An 18,715-nucleotide genomic window follows, 5' to 3' on the forward strand; every position below is an offset into this window, starting at 1 on the left:
CTTTCCCTCCAAGGTTATGGCAAGGCAGATTGAGAGGTGGTTGAGGTTTTTACCCAAGTGCAAGCCTGCTAACTATGGGAACATAATAATTCTTGTTCCTTGTCCACTACTGCAGGCCATCCTGCAAAATGAATTCTTTCTATAAACTCACAGACTAGTCACAGCTGGAAGTGAAATACCTCCAATCAAAAGAAACTGGCTAGGGGTAAGTCTTTCTATTTTTAATTGGTGATTATTCCAACCAAGTGAAATAAGGATAATCCTCTTTTTAAGAGCATGGTGGGAGATGACAGCTCTTGCACCCATTTGTACTTACCCCACCTTCTGACCTCTTTGTTCAAAGCTGCTACACTACTGGTAGGAAGCACCCTTCAGTATTTCACAGCAAAGTGGAAACCTCAAAAGCAGTGGAGCAGAACTGGGGTGTATGGTGTTAGCAGGGCCAAAGGCCAGGGGCATGAAAATCCTAATTCCTATTTACAGGCAGAGAAAAAAGATACCTGCGTATTTTTGAGGGTCTAATACTCAGCACCATCTAGTGGTCATCACCTATGGCTACCACGCACAGAATATCTTGCACTTAATTTATAGCAATTGATAATTTGATTTATAGCAATTTTCTCCCCCATAAACAAAATTTGCCAAGAGACGGGCAGTCTAATCTGATATTTTCCAGCGTAAGGATTTCTTCAGTTCTAACATTACTGCTTGGACAGACTCCTTTTATAGCATGGGGGAAAAAAATCACTGTAAAGTGGAGCTGGTCTCTAAGACATCAGCAAAATGTTTTGAAATGTATTGTTACCCACACATCACAGGAAGACTAGAGAGGAAAAATGGAGGGTGTAATTCTTGCAAACATATGGAAAGCATTATCCAAATAGCAAAAATCTGACAACACTATACACACAAACTTATAGCTAGAATTTGGGCTCTCCATAGCCATTGATAGACAAGAAGGGATAAGAGTTTTTATTTATAGTACACTTGGAGAATGTCCCACTCCTATTTTCACAGCTTGCCACCAGCAGTCAAAGTCTCTCTGCTCTTAGTTATGGCTAAATGTCTTAGAGTCAGGGCACAGAAAAAAAAGGGAAGAGCAATTGACGGAGCTCAGTTAATGCAAAGCACTGTTTGGCATTTTTCAAAGGACTTTCAATTGGAAAGGACATCCTGTTAATAAATGTGAAAGAGCTACATGTCAGATCCCTACAGAGCACACTACAATGATAAACAGCTTCTCAGAGGAAAAGTTTTCTGTGGAGGGGGCTTGGCCATGCACTTTTTCTCTTAAGCCTGCATTTCTGACAGCTGCCTAGTACCTTGTTCCCAGATACATCACATTTCCACTGAGATATATAAATGCCTTATCTCTTTTGCTCCTTAACCACTGAGCAATCTTTCCATTCTTTAAGCAAAGAAAGATAGAAGCCATACTTTATATCCTCTATAGCTGAAGCTGGAGCTTTTCTTGTGCAAGGAGATGGTTTCCTGTTATCTAGAGACGACATCTCTATTTTACAGTAAAAGCCTTAGTTTAGTCCTCTTTTTTTTCCTCCATCTCGGAAGCTGTACTTATCCAAGAAGAAAAGAAAGAAAAATAATAAAAGAAAGACATTTTTGCTTTGCTTTCTGGTGGCCAACATCACTGAGACCCCAGGTAGTATCACTGGCTAATTCAGGACAGAAACAAGTACAGTGATAGTTAAGCAGGAACTGAGGGTGCAGCACTAACCTCGGTGCAGCAAATCCTTGCCACAGCTGCTTGCTATTCACATGGAATTCAGAGTGCAAGAGGAGCCTGTTTTGAACATATGAGGAATTATGTTCCACACATGTTTATTTGGCTTTTGTTTTTTTTCCCTTACTAAACTTGACCATGTTTGCTCCCTTGCATTACCCTCTCCACCTGTATCAGCAATTAACAAAACTGCCTTGATGCCGGGCTAATACAAGAGGGCACACTGTTGATCCCTTAAGAACTTACAGAGGAAGCTGCGTATGTTTTCTTTGCACTTACCTCAAATTGCCTTTCCCCTTCTGCAGAACAGCATACCCCTGAGGGTGGCAAAGAGCCCTTATGCCACTAATACAATACAGAAATGAGAGCCAGGGCTTTGAAAAGGCCCTGATCCCCAAAGAACTAGAGGGCATCAAGGGAACGACAGTTTTATCAGACCATGGGAATCAGAAAAGCAATAAGGAATAGATCTGGACTACTGTGGCATTTCCCCAGGCAGGGATATATCGGCCTGTTCATCTCAATCAGCTCTGGGAAAAAGTCATATTTATCCTGGCTGTTGTTTTCCCACAGGGGATTTTGCTGTCCTCCTGGAGGCCTGAAGGGATGAGGAGATCAAGGAGCAGTGATGGGAACTGACCTATGAGGTCAGACAAGAGGTATATCTAAATCGTTATAGAAAATGGCACACCGGTGAGGGCCACTGGTGTCTTCATTCTCCCTGATGTGAGAGACAGACAGAGACAGACAGAATCTGTGCCTGTCCATCCCAGTTCCTCAAAGGCATTTAGGCATGGGACCAGGACAGTAAGGGTAACAACCCTTCTGAAGGGTAACAGCCTTTCCTTTTCTGCAGGGGGAAAAAAAAAAAAGTGTTACTGACAGTGTGGAGTTCCCTAGGCAGCCAAAGCGATAGAAATGCAACAGGTAGGTAGTTGCCCATCCCTGGCATTAATGAGTACCAAACATGGGAAACTGCAAGAAGCTCACAGGGATACATCATCTTCAGTCCTGTCAGTCATGGATATGACAGCTAGGACCTTTAAAAATTGTCAAAGGAAGGAAATAAAGGCACTCCAAATACTAAGTCCGTCAGCAGCATAATTAACCTGTCAAGTGTGATCGGTTCAGAAATGCAGCACTTACTGCATCCCAAATGCCAGAGTACTGAAAATACTGTACACCTCATACTTCCTGCACCATGTAATAACGTGTGAGTTACTGCACAGTCACAAAAAAGGCAACCTGTAATGTCTGGGAAGACAGAAATCAGTTTCTATCCCATGTGGGAAGGCAAGCTAGCATACCACAGAGGCTGTCAGTACTCCAGCTCCAGAGGAGCATCTCTGGAAACATGAACCTGGTCATACTCTTAGAAAAGTGCTGAGCAAGCCACAACTGCTGGTGCAGCAAGAAAGACTGTTACTTCAAGATTTCCCAGCAGCATTACAAATAATGAATTTTGCCACACCAAAGGACATGACAAAGTAACTTTAAATTACCCCCTTCCAAGGCAACCCCATTTCCACACAGTCTCTTTGCCCAGCAGCAAGGACAAGGGGAAAGGGACTGCAGGCTGACAGCCCTCTCCCTCATTATCCTCCTTCCCCACAGCACAGTCCCCTGCAGACTTAACTGGGCCAGGTATGGCCCATCCTTGAGCCTAGGAAATACGCACCTAAAACTGCTGAAAGAGATCTTGGAGCAAGAGCTTCTAGAAGCTTTTTGACATCATTTTGGCATCCTGATTTGTCACCCTCAACAACCAATTCTACACTGACAGCAGCATTTTGTACAGTGGCAATTTGTATCGTACCTGCTCAACTTCCAAACACAGCTGAAATGGGTGCAGGGGCCTAGACTCCGGAGCATGGCAGCCTGATTCTGCATCAGACAGGCAGCCACACACGGCCTTGGGGAGATCCTACCCATGAGCAGGGAGAAAAGGACTAGTTTAGAGATATCTTTACTTTGCAGGTTTTTAATTGAACTTTACGATTTATCCTTTGCTTTGCCAGAATAAAATCTGCCTGCCTTTCTTTCAAGCTTCCATCAGGTCTTATACGGACCAGAGGGAATCTGACAGGCATTGAAACGTTGGTTTCACAAGGGCAAAACACCTGAAATGGAAAGGGCGGAGGCAAGTTCTATAGGGAATTCATAAACCAAGACAGGTTTGGGGATCCCAGCAGCTAGAGCATGCTCCCCACTAACCCATAAGACTTATTTTGAGGCAAGTAGCATCAAGTGCCAGATAAAAGGGCCAAATTCTCTCCTCCATCTCTGGCAGTGTCCCTTGGGCAAACTTACAAATAACAAAATGACAAGCGACTGTAGGGAAAATCCCATGTTGTCAAAGCCAACCTGCACAGAGGCATGGCAATTCTCTCCCTGCAGAGAAAGAACGGATGTACCCTGTTTAATGTAGGCAGGTCTTATCATATAGGCAACATACCTGGGGCAACCTAGATGAATCCCCCAGTTGTGCGAAATCTAGGCTTTTATTTAAAAAGAGGTAGCTGTATGGCCATCATGACTAACCAGCATAATCAGGTGAAGGATGGTACCTGAATCCACAGCCAGCCTCAATACTACGATTCAAGTATTTCTGAACAGACTTGTTACAGTATTGCTTCACAGTACAGCATTACGGTCAGCAAGGGTTCTTCCATGGCTGATCACTGCCAGACAGACCGGGGAGGCACAGGAAGAAGTTCAGAAGGTGAGGTCTAACTGTTACTGTAGGGAATGAAGGAATCACAGGAAGAGGATCAGATAGAAAGAAGAGAAAAGCAGGCATGCAAAAAAGAAACAGAGCTTGAATACTGATAAGTCTGCTAGAAGAGCAGATTTTCACTCAATGTAACAATTAGGGACAAAGACATATGCAGAAGTTTAATCTACAGAACAGCTTTGTTCTTCCTCAGACCTCTGTACCTGCCTGTGTTCAATTAACTCTACTGAGAGGAAAGAGATATTAGTATATTCTGATAATAACGTAAATAATCAGTATATGCCAATTCCCACAGTAGAACTGCTACTCTCTACCAAATGAGCACAGCAAGGGTTCTTGTTATTCATATGCACAATCTATTGAATAGTAAAAAACAAACATGTTCTATTAAAAGGCAGAAAATTAAAAAACAATAAAAATATCTATTCTATACAACACATAGTCAACCTGAAAGAGGGGGGAAGCTGTATAAAAATGATGCAAGTTAAAGATAATTGACAAACAACAACAAGGAATCTTGGCTAAGAAAATATTTATGAAGGATGTATTCCTTGAAAACTCCTATTTCTGCATTGGCAATTTGAAAAAAATAAAAGTTCTTCAATCATACCATTGACTCCTTGCATTTAGAGGAGTTGCAGTCAGATTCTTGTCTCAACATCATTTTCTTGTTTCAACAAACAGAAGACAACAGCCCAGTGGTCAGCCTGTAGGTTACATTAAACCAGGATAGCTTTATCAGGAGTTCAAGCATCAGAACAAAGGAAGAAAAATAAAGCAGAACAAAAAAGAGAGATGGACAATTTGTACTTCTGATTGTTAAAAAGGAGTTTCTGAGCGGCACAAAGAGCTCTTACCACCTTGATCTGATGGCAGAGACAGGAGATAGCACTATCTGAACATATCCTCAAAAGGCTTTGGAGAGAAATACTTGTATCCAAGCTGCTGCTGTAGATAGGAGGTTCTTGCTGAGAATACAACCAGCTGTGTGAGTGAGCATAGAGACAGAACACATTTGACTAGATCAGTTTTTGTTAAGACCTATCATTAGTACAGAGATGGCATAAAATTGGCCTTACAATGCAAATGGTCTCATTTGCAGCTCTGCAATAAGTTGTATTTATGATGAATCATTGATTCTTGTATGCTGGCTGCTACTGCAGCACCTCCCTCTGGGATGGCATTAATGTACTGTATCTCCGCAGCTTCTACTTACCTCAGAGAGGCTCTGCTACAAACAAGTTTTCAGCCCCCGGCCTGTGCAATTTCTTGAATTATCAGACAGTGGAGAGTTTGAGCCATGATCATGGGAAGGCCAGGATTCTGGCCAAATGTTATTATGAAATATGCATCAACTGCACTGTATATGCTAGTAGGACAGAAGGATAAAGACTACTGAAACTTTTTTAAAAAGATCTTTACAACTCAAGCATAGCTTCATCATTCAGGGGAAACAGAGTCATCTAATACAATTAATGTCATCAAAATTAGTTTCACAGAAAAGGCTATTTATTTTTAAAAAGTTATATTTAACTGAAGTCTAGCACCAGGCAAAAATCATAAATATTTAAGAGAAGTCAGGCAGGAGCACATTTAGAAAACAACAGTAATAATTAGCACATACTGGCTTACATTTTCAAAGCATTTTACAAAAACATGAATTAATTAGTCCTCACAACACCCTTGTGAGGTAGGTAAGTATTATTAGTTCCGCTTTAGAGACAGGGAAACAGACATGGAGAGAGTATGACCTGCTCACCAAAGAACAAGTCAGACTCAGGAACAGAACACTGGAGTTGCAGCTTCCTGTCACATGTGCTCTGTCCTCTTAAAAGATGCTGGTTTTCAAGTAAAATTTTATTTCCTCTCATCCCTTTTAAGACATCTGACCCCATTTCACTCTGATGTGAAAAGATACCTGCCACAAACTATTCATCATAAACAGGCAGAATTGGGAAGTAATATTTTTAGAAACAGTGTGATGCTGGAACCAGTTTTAAAAAGTCAGAGATGTGACATGGGTGCTTCTACACTGCCAGAGTCAAATAATGTCACTTCTCATCAGGCAGCCACTATCAGGAAAACTCAGCAGCCTATCCACAATGCTGATACTGCTCAGAATCCGCAAAAAAAGAAAAGAGATGCGGTTTCTTCGCCACTTCCAAACAAGAAATCTCTCTCTGGCAGGAATTCTTTCCCAAGAACTCATATGAATGCAACTGTACCAAAAACAAAGAAAGGAGACTTAACCAGGAGACTCAAGAGGCCCTCCTGGTACAGCCAAGGGATCCTTGGAAAACCTGGAAAGGTTCACATATCGTACTATCTGTTAAAAAGAGATGGTCTGGAGGCATCTGACATCCTGGGAGAGTAGAAAGCAACTCTCCACAGTGACTTTGAGAAGAAAAGTCCCCTTAGTATTACACTCTTGCACTGAAATAATCAGTGACAGAGGTGTCTCTGCCTGAACACACAGGCTCCTATCAGCCCATTCACACAGAAAAAAGTTGTAGCAAGTCACACATCCAGTCTAGGATTAAAAATTCCAAACCAGTTTATAAAATTCAATTCAAAGGATTTAACTCTATAAATGCCAAACCTGGTGGAGCCACTGCACAAACGCAGGCCCAGATGTTAGTGGAAAAACAGAAATAAAAATAGTCCTTCCGCCTTCAGTTACATGTGTCCGTTAGATACCATCTAGAGTCTCTCCAGGAAGTCAGTCTCATGACAGCTCAATCTGAAGATCCTCCCCATACTTCCGAATCAGCTTCCCGTGGTTATGGTCCACTGACCACTGCTCTGGGAGGTACTTGGGCTGCATGCTGTCCAAGAAATGCTGCCGCCAGCATCTTTCCAACTGCATCAGGGAGCGCAGGCCTCCTTTAGCAAAACACTGCACCACCTTCAGCCCATGTGGCATATAGCTCTCATTGCAAATCCTGCCAGAACACAAGCAGAGTTTAGTACACAAGCCCACGGTCAGACCCCAGACGTATCTGGAAGGAACAGCAAGATGCTGAAGGTACTTTCAGCAGCAGGACTTGCTTAATTACAGCAGCACAGGGAGCTAACCAGGAGGGGACCTGGGAGGGAGAGTTTTATGCTTTGTTTCAGTGTCAGGCTGCTTTCTGGAACACAGCTGCCCTGGGAAGGTGGATTCTTCAAAATGAGAAAGTGTTATCCTTTTATAGCAATACTAAACAAAGCTCTCAAGGCACATTACAAGCTTCTCAGGAGACAGATTGCAAATTTCTCAAGGCAAGAACACCTTAGGCTCTCCAGAGCTCTGATCCTGCCACCGAACTCCCTGCCTGAATAGGTACTGAGATACAACACTAGCATGCAACAAACAGCAGTGTGCGTAACAAGGAGAAAATACTGTCTTCATGCAAACAGCAAAACCTGATATTAGTTAAGACTTTTGGGGAGGCTTTGGGAAAGAGGTAGAGAGGAAACTTCTGGTGCACCTGGCGCATGATCATCTTTCAGTCTGCCTCCCTGATCTGCCCTTCAAAAGATGTATAGAACAGTGATGAGGGTGAGGGGGGGAGCAAGAAGGGAAGGAGATTGTTGGAAGAGAAAGGGGAAAAGGGGCAAGAGGGGAAACAATGCATTTCACAGACCATGGGGCAGGAGCAAACAAAAACATAGTAAGAAATCTATGGTCTGCTTATCTGCTTACAGTCTTTGGACACAGCACAAAGAACTACTTTGTTTCTCTCCTTGGCTTCTAGTTAAATGCATTGGAGTACTATAAATTCAGACTCCACAGGCTCATACTAGGGATGAAGTTATCTTTTTAGAGGCTCATTTTCACTGTGCAGATCAACTCCTAGTAGTCACAAATTCAGACACTTCTTAGCCCAACAACATTAGTTTAGGGAAGGTCACTGATATCACAAGGAGACCAGGAATGGGTTTTGTTTTATTTTAATTAAAAAGCTTTGAGAGAAAAAGTCAGCATGTATGATCCTCACTCTGCAAATGTTGTTGGATTTGTTTTTGTTGCTTCATTAATATTTACCAAAGGATCCTTGTGTAGACACCGTTTTGTAGAACTTACATGCCTAAAATAAATGACTAAAATATTACATCTACCAAATAGGCTGTTATACCTGGTTTCCAGACCAGCTGCTTCCTGGAGCATCTCTGGGGTCACTGCCTCCGTGTTAAAAAAGTCCTTAATGCCTTGCAGAAGTTCTGCTCTTCGGGGGTCAGGCAGGCTGTCTGCGTTCAGCAGGGCTCGGGCCCCCGAGCGCACCTGCCTGCGCAGGGGGTCCTCCAGCAGACGCACCCCTTCCTCGGAGCCAATGGGGGCACTGAACTCCTCAGCTAGCTGCTGCTTGAGATGGTTGTCGTAGTAATTGGAGATGGCATGGCACGATGTGCAGAGCAGGAGCACGTCATGGGAGTTGTGGTCCTTCATCTGGATGGGAAAGTGTCTCCGGTATTCGTGAGGAACAACGTTCTTCCTGGAGAAGACAAATGAGCCATTGCATTATGTTTGGCTGGAGCTGCTACACCCCAGTTCCTCCTCCTGGCACACAACTAATATTAAAAGCTGAGGAAAACAAAGATCACCAGGGTCAGGGCCCTGAGTGCACCAAAAGGTTCTCCAACCTCTACTTATTTGAAATCCATTGCTTTCAATTAAAAAATAAGTGATTCATACTGTAGAAATATAAAACAATATGCTATGAGAAACATACCTCTCAGCTAAACAGCAGCAGCAGTAAAAACAAAAATCTCATTCTTTCTGTCCTCACAGATGTCAGGCTCACCCAAGCCTTTTAAAATTGTAAGAAATAAGTACCGAAGAATAGTACAGCTATTCTCAGAAGAGGATGCCATCAGAACAGTGTATGTTTGCATACTGCTGCTCCCTATAATTCAAACTGCAACACATACATATTTCATACACTTTGTTCTCCACAGACTGATTCCACCATCCTCTTTAAGAAGAAGCAATGATGGCCTGTTCAGTGTTAAACTTACCCAAATACATATGATCACATGGCATTCAAACAGCGACAGCCCATCCAAAATATAAACAAGCATGACATTTCAGGCCACTAACGAAATTTCTGGATGCTGAATGAGATGCAGACTTCAGTCTTGTTCTACAAAACGCATTTTCTCTTACCCCACTAAACAACTCACCGGATGTAGGACTCTCGCTTGCCACACACAACACACAGGTTCTCCTTGACGGTCAGATAATAATCAACTTGAGACTCAGGACGTCCTGAAGGCTCAAACTGCAGCTTCACAACAAATGGGTCTGTGCTAACCAGCTCTGAAAGGATAAAGCGAAATAAATATTCAACAAAAACTTGCATTTGAAAACTAGAATAAGAATGCTAAAAGGAAGGAGATTTCCTGATAAATCCCCAAAAGCATTTCCAAAAGAAAAGATAACAGAAGTCCATGCCCTACTATCTAAGAAACATGGCAAAATAGCTCTTTCAATACCAACAGGAAGAGCGGTACACTCACCTCCAATCCCCTTGTCCAGATACCACTGAGCCTTCTTGCGATCACAGGTGCACAGAGGCTGTCCATCTGGTGCATGCAGGAAACAGTTGTCATACAGCGGAGATTTTCTGTGCAACAGGGACAACACTGCAGCAACTAAAACAGCATGCCAAAAAAACAAGGCTCTCTACAGACATGCATTCCACACTGCAATTCACCCAGTCTCCTCTGAATCACAGGAGTGCCCCTAAATATTTATGTTATTCAGCAATGTAATACACAGGCTGCTGCTAAGGGAAGCAGAACATTCAAAAAGCTACATCACATTCGGCTGTGAGGTATCTCTGTTACTCTACTACCCATAGAACTGGCAACTCTAAATCTTATATTTCAAAAGAAGCCAGCAATGATAAAAGAAATTTAAAAAAAAATCATTAGGAAAAAAAACACTAGTTAGAAAGGAAGATGAGCTAAATGAGTATGGACAAGGTAGTTTCAAGAATCAGCTGCCCTAAGCATGTATATTAACTTATTATTAAGAGGCATTTTCTAAAACTTAGTCTGAACAGCAATGTTTTCATTAATCCAAGAGAAATGATACAAAAAGCCTCTTAGAGCACTGAGAACCCAAACACCAGACAGCACGGAAACAACAAAGCAGAGCTGAAACATAGCTCTACTCCTAGCTCCTGCGAAATGCAGGCACCTAACTTCAGTCAGTGGGGAAAAATCCTGTTCGAGTATCCTCTGGTGGTGTGTGGCAGTTCAAGGAAGGATTCTGTTCTCCAAAAAAGCCCATCTCTTTACTTTGCCAAACAAAACCAAATGGTGAAGGAGGCTGGGCTGGTAGAGCACCTGGAAGGAACTGGCCAGTGATAAATGCTGCGGAAAAGTTTCCTTTCTTTCTTCTCTCCAGCAGGATCACACGAATAAGCATTCCCTCAGCAGAGTCCTACCAGCTAAAAAGGTTGGCTTATAGGCAAAGTAATCTGACAAAAAGGATTTCTTCCGATATCCATGGGGCCAGAGGAACAAAGAAACACAGTGAAGAATACTAGAGGCCTGCTTCTACTGAGTATCAGCAGTTCAGCTCAATCATCATCATAATTTGAGTAGTTCCTGATCCTAAATAAACAAACATTCAAACTAGACATGCCTATAGAAAGGAAGAGTGGAAAAGGACTTCTGAAATCATTTTCAGACCGCTGGAGATACTGTATGAAACAGTGAGTCTAAACTAGCTTTAGAGTGATCTCTCATGAAATCAAGCTTGGTTAAAAAAATAAATAAATAAACATAGTGAGATCTCAATTTAGCATGAAGTGCAATTTTGTTCAAGATTTTATTCCTCCCATGAGGTACAGTCTTTCTGTTTTGTATGACACTGGCTTCCAGTAAAAAAAGAAATATGAAGGGATCTTATTGCCTACAACACAATATCGTTAATGACTGCTAATGAATCAATATTATCGACTCCATTAAAATGTCTCCTCTCCATTGCCAAACCAATAATCTTGAAAAGGAGAAAACAAATATTGAAATGCCAATTTTTCTTTCCAAACAATGACAATTACAGCCAATTAGAGTTCCTACATCCATGTGATTAAATTATATTAGATTGTATCCAAACATAAAAGCGAAGTTACCAGTTCTCCATGTCTTCTGCTGCAGTAGGCTTAAAGAGACCTCTCCAAGTTGTTTTAATTTAAAAACAAAAACAACTTAAGTCTCAATAGGAAAATGCCATAAGAATTTAGGATTTGCCCCACAAAAAAAATCCACTGGTCAGGGATCCTGACTCCTGCCCGGTGAGACCAAGAAATACCGTCACCTCCTCTCTACCCCTGGTCAACAGAGAAGTGTCATGCTTTGAGGCCACAGCAGACTGGTATTTCCTGTGCCCTCTGGCACCTCACATCATCTCCCCAAGCCCCTCTTTCAGGTCAACTCAGTACTTTGACATCTCTGTCACCACACTGATCTGGAGCAGCATGGTATAAACCTGCTCACAGGACAAGTTCTGCCCAGTTTGCCACCTTTTCCCTGCAGAAGACAGGGCACAGCTCTCTGGGCTGTAAATGCCACCCTGACAGCCAAATGTCTCCTGCTGGGCCTCCACTCTTGAGCTAATGTCTCCATGTGCAAAGAAAGGGCAAAAGCTGGAGACACCCCCTCAACCTACTCATGACCTAGCACAGATCTGAGCACTGCTGTCACTGTTAGCATTATCTTGAGGGAAATGGGAAAACCAAAATAGGATCTCACTCCCATGACTGTTGGGTCCTGTGTTTCCTTTTCCTGGCTCACATTATCTGCCTTGTTAATGAGTAGACCATGAGGGATCGTTCAGTTTGCCATCTGCAATGCAAGGAGTAAAATGTGCTCACAAACTTACCTTACAGAATATCCCACACCCAGAGGCTTTCGCTTCTGCCTCCGAGGATCCCTCACTTGCTGACTGCCAGAGGGCTGGCTGTTCGCAGCAGATTTCCGATTCTTCGTTTTCTGCGGGGAGCCTGCCTCTCCACTCTTCTCCTCTCCTGTGCTGCCACTCCGTCTTCCTCTAAATGGGATATCCACCAAGCCCTGGCACCTACGCAGTACTTTTTCCCAAGCAGCAACAGAGTTTTCACCTTCAGATGTATCAGGAAAGCAGGCAAATCCCAGCAAATGGAGGAACAGAGCCACTGAGACCTGGGCATCCTTAGCAGCATAGAGGATCTGGAGAAAAAAGTAAAGACATTGTGATATTGGCACACAGCAAATACTCCCAAACATTATCAGTCTTTAACACTGGATAGAGTAAAACCAGAAACTGGATTTATTTCATTTCAATGTTCACAAAAATTCTGGCAGTTGAGTGCCACTTTCATGCCACCACAAACCCCACATTTTTTCAGATCAGCCAGATTTGAAACACTCATGGGTTCCTCCAGAAACCGCAAGACACGGAAAATTTTCTGGGCAAATCAGGCCTGAAACGCTCAGCAGAACCTCAAGGGCACCCACTGGAAATTTCTCAGGTCAGCCAGGCCTCAAACACCCACCCGCCCCACCAAGCCCTTCCTAGCTGTAAAGAAAGGCCTCTCTTAGCACACCTTCTACTAATCTTCGGTGTGTGATTATTTATCCTGTCAGCCCCTCTACTGGTCACTGATTTTTTAGACATCTGCAGCATGATTGTTTAAAAAAGTGAGCAATTAGGGGAACCAAGACAGTCTAAAGACTGTGAACAAGGTTTGCAGGGAGAGGTCTTTCTCTTTTGTTGCACTGATATAGATTGGAGAAAATAAAATAATAAAAAGGTGGTGTTTGGGACACACAAGCAGCTCAAGTGATTTTATCTGTCCGCCTGGATTAAAGGGAAACAAAGCTCAAGAATTCAGGGAGGATGACAAAAAATGATCTTTATGGAAAGAGAGAGAAACTCAGGCACAGTCTGAAATTAACTTCAGCACATGGTCACACACACCAGGCAGAACTGGGAGAAGCCTCAGATCTCTCTATTACAATGCCTTTCCTTTAATGACAAGGTTGTTCTTCCTCCCGAAATACTAAGTTGAAGCAAAAGACACACCTGGTCTTGTGTCAGTTCTTCTGCCTCCCAGTTGCTGCAACGCACATGAAAAGACTTGTCAAGTGGGTAGTTCAGGACTTTTTCTGCTAAAGACTTAAGGCTAAGGCAGTCGTGAAGTAGATCCTTCCTTAACAAAGAAAGTGAAACAAACACATTAAAGACAACACCAAACATGCATGCAAATTCAGACAGATTTGTACAACCTGCTCCCGTCAGAACACCATGAGCTGCTGCACATGATGCATAACTCCCACTCAAACAGCATACAGCTGCCTGTCAGCTTTACAGGCCCTCTCCCTCATCTCTACGAAAATGTCCTTTCTAGATTTAGTAATGATCTAATGCCTGCAATATGCAAAGCATGCAAGGGTGGGAGTTGGTAATGCTTAAGGCTGAAGTGTTCGGCTCTAAACTATCTGCTTCTTAAATAAAGAGTTCTATGATAGAGTGATGGACCATCAGCTCCATGGATTCATAGGCCACTTAATCAAAGAGCCAGGACTAGGGACACTTTCTGAGGAGTGAGAGATTTAGGAATGACTCATAGGAATCCTGGCTGCTCAAGTGCCCAGCAAGCACCAATGGACAAGAAATCTGTCCTTGGTGCACCAGGTCAGAAGTTCTGTGCTCCAGATCACTAACAGCATACCCAGGTACATATATATTATATGTGAAGAATACTCCCAAGTAAAACATTTTATTTTAAGATGAATGAAGGATGAGAAAAATAGTATTGCAATTGTAACATTTTAATGGAAGCATTGTTATTAGAAAAGAAAGTTAGAGCTGCTTTATTTTTGTAATTTTTCAAGAAATCCTGTAATCCAGCAGTTCTGCTCATGTGGTACTGCCATCCAGTACTTTCAAGCAGTTACATCTGATTACATGGTGATCACTCTGACTGCGCTACATCATCGCAACTGGACTTCTAACAGGCTGAAGCATGGTACCCAGAACAGTCCATATGGGCAATACATGAGGAGACTTACAGGCACAATTAACATGTATGAAGGTTTAATTTCCACTAAGAACACGCAGTAGAAGCATGACATGTTCTTTAGCTGCTGCTGTCACTGCCCATGCTCTAACCATCCTGAGCATTCCTACCTGCCTGGCATTGTTCAGCATACACAAATTATTTTTTAAATATTTTCATTGCAAACAAGGCACTGCCGCTGTCACTAGAAACTCACCACTGTCTCATGGCTAAATACCGTAGATCCACACTCCCTTTGACTGGAAAGCCGTAATCCTGAAGTAACTTGCAAGCATCTTCCCAGCATCCTACCCCAACTTTCAAAACAGTACTATCTGCCATGATGTCCAATAGAGTCTTTGGGACAGGCTGTCCACTGGCAACAAGCCTGGGCAACCGAACAAGAATGCAAAGGCCGCTGGAAGAAGCCATCTGTAGGAGGGACACAGGATTTGCTTTTCCTTCCATAGATACCTGAAATAAAACAAAAAAATCAGAGTTTGGGTTACAGTATTATTAGCAGTACCAAGGCTGGAACAAATTGCAACAAAAGAGCCCACATAAGTCAGGAAAAACCTACCAGGCCATACAGTCAAATGCTGTTAGATGACTCAAACTTTTTACTGAAAATTTATGGTCTGTTTCACAATATTACTGCCCCATAGCTACTTCCTACCATGCTTCTACTAGAGAAATTTCCCCCTCTTCACCCTTCCTTCCCCCTCACAGCTGAGCTGGTAGAAGACATGCTTTTTAATCCACATCAGCACACAGCAACCCCCTATATAACTGTTTATGGCAAATTCATTAGTATAAGCCACAGTTGAACAATGTATGTGGGGTGAATAAATTTCCAGCCAAACTAATGACAAAGGCAAGCTTTATAAATGGCTCAATGCCTGTTTTGAAAGTTCACATAGGCAAATGTAAAAGGGGAAGATGAACATTGCTTTCTGGTAGGCCCACTATTTTCTATCTACATATCAGCATTATTTTCTTCTTGTGTGGCTATTATCTAAAAAATATATATTTCTTAAATATAGATGTAGATTAAAAATAGTCTAAACCCAAACTACTTTTATTAAATCACCTTGAAAGAGATATTATACAAAATGTACAATGCTATATAGCCCAACAACTATCACCGCATGCTTAGCATATCTGATTTATCCCAGAAGTTCAGCAAATGAATACAACCAGAGAATTAAAAAGTCAGCAGACTTAAATGTGAGAACGATCAAAAGCGGCAGATACTTCACTGGTTTCATGACAGACAGCAGGCAGTTTCAACAGTCAGTCGGTGACTGATTTCGGTGACACTGTCGTATCCACTCAAGCAAAGGGATCACTGCCCCCCAGATGAATTCCAGTTACAAGCCCCAATCTATTCCCTCCGCCTTGTGATCCAAAGCAGAGGGGTTTCGTGATCACTCACCCACTCACAGTCAATTCCAAGCACTGGCCACTTCTCCAGCTCTTTCTTCAGCAATGGTTCCACACAGTCCCACTCCTCCTGCTCCGAAACTATCACTATGTTGGCACCAAGGATCCTCTCTACCCAGGAGAAGGTGGGAGATGCGAAGACGGAAAGCACCTCCTTATCCTCTGCCTCAGTCGGCTCCTCACCTCCCGAGTTTCCAATTGCTTCTCCTCGCTGACTCCAACCGCGCGCTGCTCCTCTCCGTCGCCGAGCGGCTCTCCACAACACCAGGGCCCCCGCCGCGACGCCCAGCAGGGTCGCCACCGCGGCGGCCACTGCCGCTTGCTTGGGCATTTTCGGCCCCCCTCTTCCCCCTTCACTTCACCCACTCAAGACGGCACCGCAGGATTTTATCATGGCCTGCAGAGAAGGAGGAGAGAGGCGGGTGTTGAACGCAGCTCCATACAACGTGTTCAGCGGCGCTGGACGAGCCTGCTGGAACGGCGTTTCGGTTCCAGCCGCAGCTCGCGGCCCCGAGGACCCGGGACGGGCCCCGCGCCCGCACACCGGGCCCGGGAGCGGGGGGCCCGGCGGGGAGCGGCGGGCAGGGCCGGCCGGGCCGGGCCGGCTCTCGGCTGCCCGCCGCCGGCGCCGGGGCATCCCGCCCCGCCACCCCGGCGCGGCGCGGCGCGGCCGGGCGCGCCCCTCACCGCGCACCGCCGCCGGGCGACCGCCGCCGCCCCCCAGCTCAGCTCGGAGCCCTCGGCCGGGGCGAGCCCGCGGCCCCGCCGCCGCCCTGCCCGCTCCCCGCCACCGGCCCCGCAGGCCCGGCCGGGGCTGCCCGCAGGGCCGCGTGTCCCGCCGCGGCGCGGCCGGCGGAGGCCGCGGGCTCGCCCGCCTACGCGGCGGGGCACCCCCGGCCCGGCCCGGCCCGCGCTCGGGTTGCGCGCACCAACCCTCCCCTCTCCCGGCCCCGGCCCAGGCCCCGGCCCACAGGCGCCCACCTGCCCGCCCGGTATCGGCGCCGTCGCGGAACGGTTGCGTGCGGCAGCAGGAACCCCCCCGCGGGGTAGCCGCCGCGCACACCGGGAGGCTTATACTGGCGGACGCTTCCTCTCTCCCGTCGCCGCAGGCGGCGGTGGGCGCCGCCATGTTGTACGGCAGGCGCCGCCGGCCGGGGGCTGAGGCGGGGCGCGCGGGTCGGCCGGGCGGCGGCGGCGGCGGCGGCGGCGGCGGCGCGGCCTCCGGGCTGTAGTGCCGCAGCGCCCTCGCCGCCACCTCGGCCGCAGCCGTGCCGTTGTTTTACAGAACAGTAATTACAGCAATGCTCAGGAAGAGAGTGTGGGGGGAATATAAGTGAAGATTAGAAATGCAACATCCCAACACGAACGGTGATGATGTGGCCAACTGCCATGTTCAGGGTTATCTTGATGATCATCAAGTCCTTAGGACCAGGAATTTCAAAAAATAAACAAGTTTCCAGGCCAAATTTCACTGGAACTCAAAGGGATCTGATCACCTGATTCCTTCAAATTTCTCTGCAATTCCCAATCTTAATTTCCAAATTTTTGTGCAGTTGGAATCCCCCAAAAGTCGCGTTTGTCTACTGGAGATGCTGAAACCACAGGAAATATTGCTTAAAATTGCTTTTACAGTTCGATAGTCTAAGGATATCTGTGTCAAAATTTTTTTGCTTTAATTTTTCTACTTGTGATGTAATCGTCACTGATGATGGGAACATCTATTTTATAGCAGAAGCTCGGCATTTAGCAGACGTCCAAGGGGTGCAACAAAGCAGCTGAGGGATGTCATTGGAGAAAAATCTCTATAGAGCCAGTATTTTTTCTACCAGTAGGGGAATAATGACATTGTTTTTACACAGGAATGCAGCAAGGGACCAATTCATAGCAAACATGGAAACAAGGAACAGAGTTAGTTTCTAGGAGAATGCTTCTCTGAGCAAAGGTCATTTGACTATCAGAAATAAGATGACCAGACCACGAAACTTTAAACGGCTGCTTGTTCTAGTGACCTGGTCTAAGCCCAGGATGGTGGGGTCGTATCAGGAGAGTTTGATTTTGACTTCTCTTCTGCATTTTGAACATATAAATGCTTTTAACAGAGAGCAACAGCTTTTGTATAGTGAGTCTTTTGCAAGGACCTTGGATCTTGCTCTACTTTACCCATGTTTATATTTATCCATGGGGGTTACAGGCAGTGACATCTCACACACTGTACCAACTCACACATCTTGCTTCTGGCCCACTCTCTTCTACAAGGAAGGGCTGTATCTCCCTTACACTCCCAACTGGGCCATGGCCTCTCCTCCCATTCCCTATGATCCAGTGCACCAGACACAGCCAATCAGTTGAAATGGAGGTCACAGAGCAGGAGAGAGGGCTACACTGAAGCTCATCACATGATGCAGTGCACGCTCAGGAGAAAAAGCTGAAGCAGTCCGCCTGTAACAGAGGATTCCCACAATCAGATGGGCATGTTCTCCTTTCTCCCCTTCCTCTGCCCCCAAGCGTATATTGCTTTGGTTTACATGGTCACCATAATCTAGTATAAACCTAGAGCGCTACCAGGCAGGATAGTCCCACATTTCCCATTAAACCTGACTGACTACTCACACCCTACTTTCTTGCTTGAGCATTTGTGTCATCACAGGGTCAGAGGATCAGGGAACTGATCCAGCTGTAAATTAGCCTGAGGAAAAAAGTGAACATCTGGCAACACTACAGACTTACTTCAGAGACCATGTAATCAAGGCCTAAATGCCTGAAAAG

At 44.8% G+C, this 18,715-nt stretch overlaps 1 protein-coding gene across 3 annotated transcripts; it reads right to left on the minus strand.

Moving 5' to 3' along the window:
* Positions 1-5,966: 5,966 nt before the first annotated feature.
* EXD2 (exonuclease 3'-5' domain containing 2) lies at positions 5,967-16,661 on the minus strand. Of its 3 annotated transcripts, XM_067296554.1 has the most exons (9): positions 16,637-16,661; positions 15,942-16,346; positions 14,724-14,980; positions 13,531-13,657; positions 12,349-12,674; positions 9,975-10,081; positions 9,639-9,774; positions 8,594-8,950; positions 5,967-7,417 (listed from the first exon to the last, which is right to left on the minus strand). In XM_067296554.1, the coding sequence occupies exons 2-9, from the start codon at positions 16,278-16,280 to the stop codon at positions 7,201-7,203; spliced, it is 1,866 nt and encodes a 621-aa protein (XP_067152655.1). In that variant the 5' UTR covers positions 16,281-16,346; positions 16,637-16,661; the 3' UTR covers positions 5,967-7,200. The 3 variants fall into 3 exon arrangements, with proteins under 3 accessions (XP_067152655.1, XP_013815032.1, XP_013815031.1); XM_013959578.2 differs by lacking the exon at positions 16,637-16,661 and having other exon boundaries at positions 16,133-16,186; XM_013959577.2 differs by lacking the exon at positions 16,637-16,661 and having other exon boundaries at positions 15,950-16,014.
* Positions 16,662-18,715: the final 2,054 nt, after the last annotated feature.

The sequence above is a fragment of the Apteryx mantelli genome, chromosome 4, assembly GCF_036417845.1.
Source record: "Apteryx mantelli isolate bAptMan1 chromosome 4, bAptMan1.hap1, whole genome shotgun sequence".
In the NCBI taxonomy this organism is placed as follows: Eukaryota; Metazoa; Chordata; class Aves; order Apterygiformes; family Apterygidae; genus Apteryx; species Apteryx mantelli.

Excerpts from the sequence above, each read along its gene's own strand:
- EXD2 (XM_067296554.1), bottom strand. The coding sequence starts at position 16,280 with ATGCCCAAGCAAGCGGCAGTGGCCGCCGCGGTGGCGACCCTGCTGGGC. Across the intron at positions 13,658-14,723 it reads TATTTAGCCATGAGACAGTG|GAAGGATCTACTTCACGACT; the intron begins GTGAGTTTCTAG and ends TTCTTTGTTAAG. Across the intron at positions 12,675-13,530 it reads AAGAACTGACACAAGACCAG|ATCCTCTATGCTGCTAAGGA; the intron begins GTGTGTCTTTTG and ends TTTTTTCTCCAG.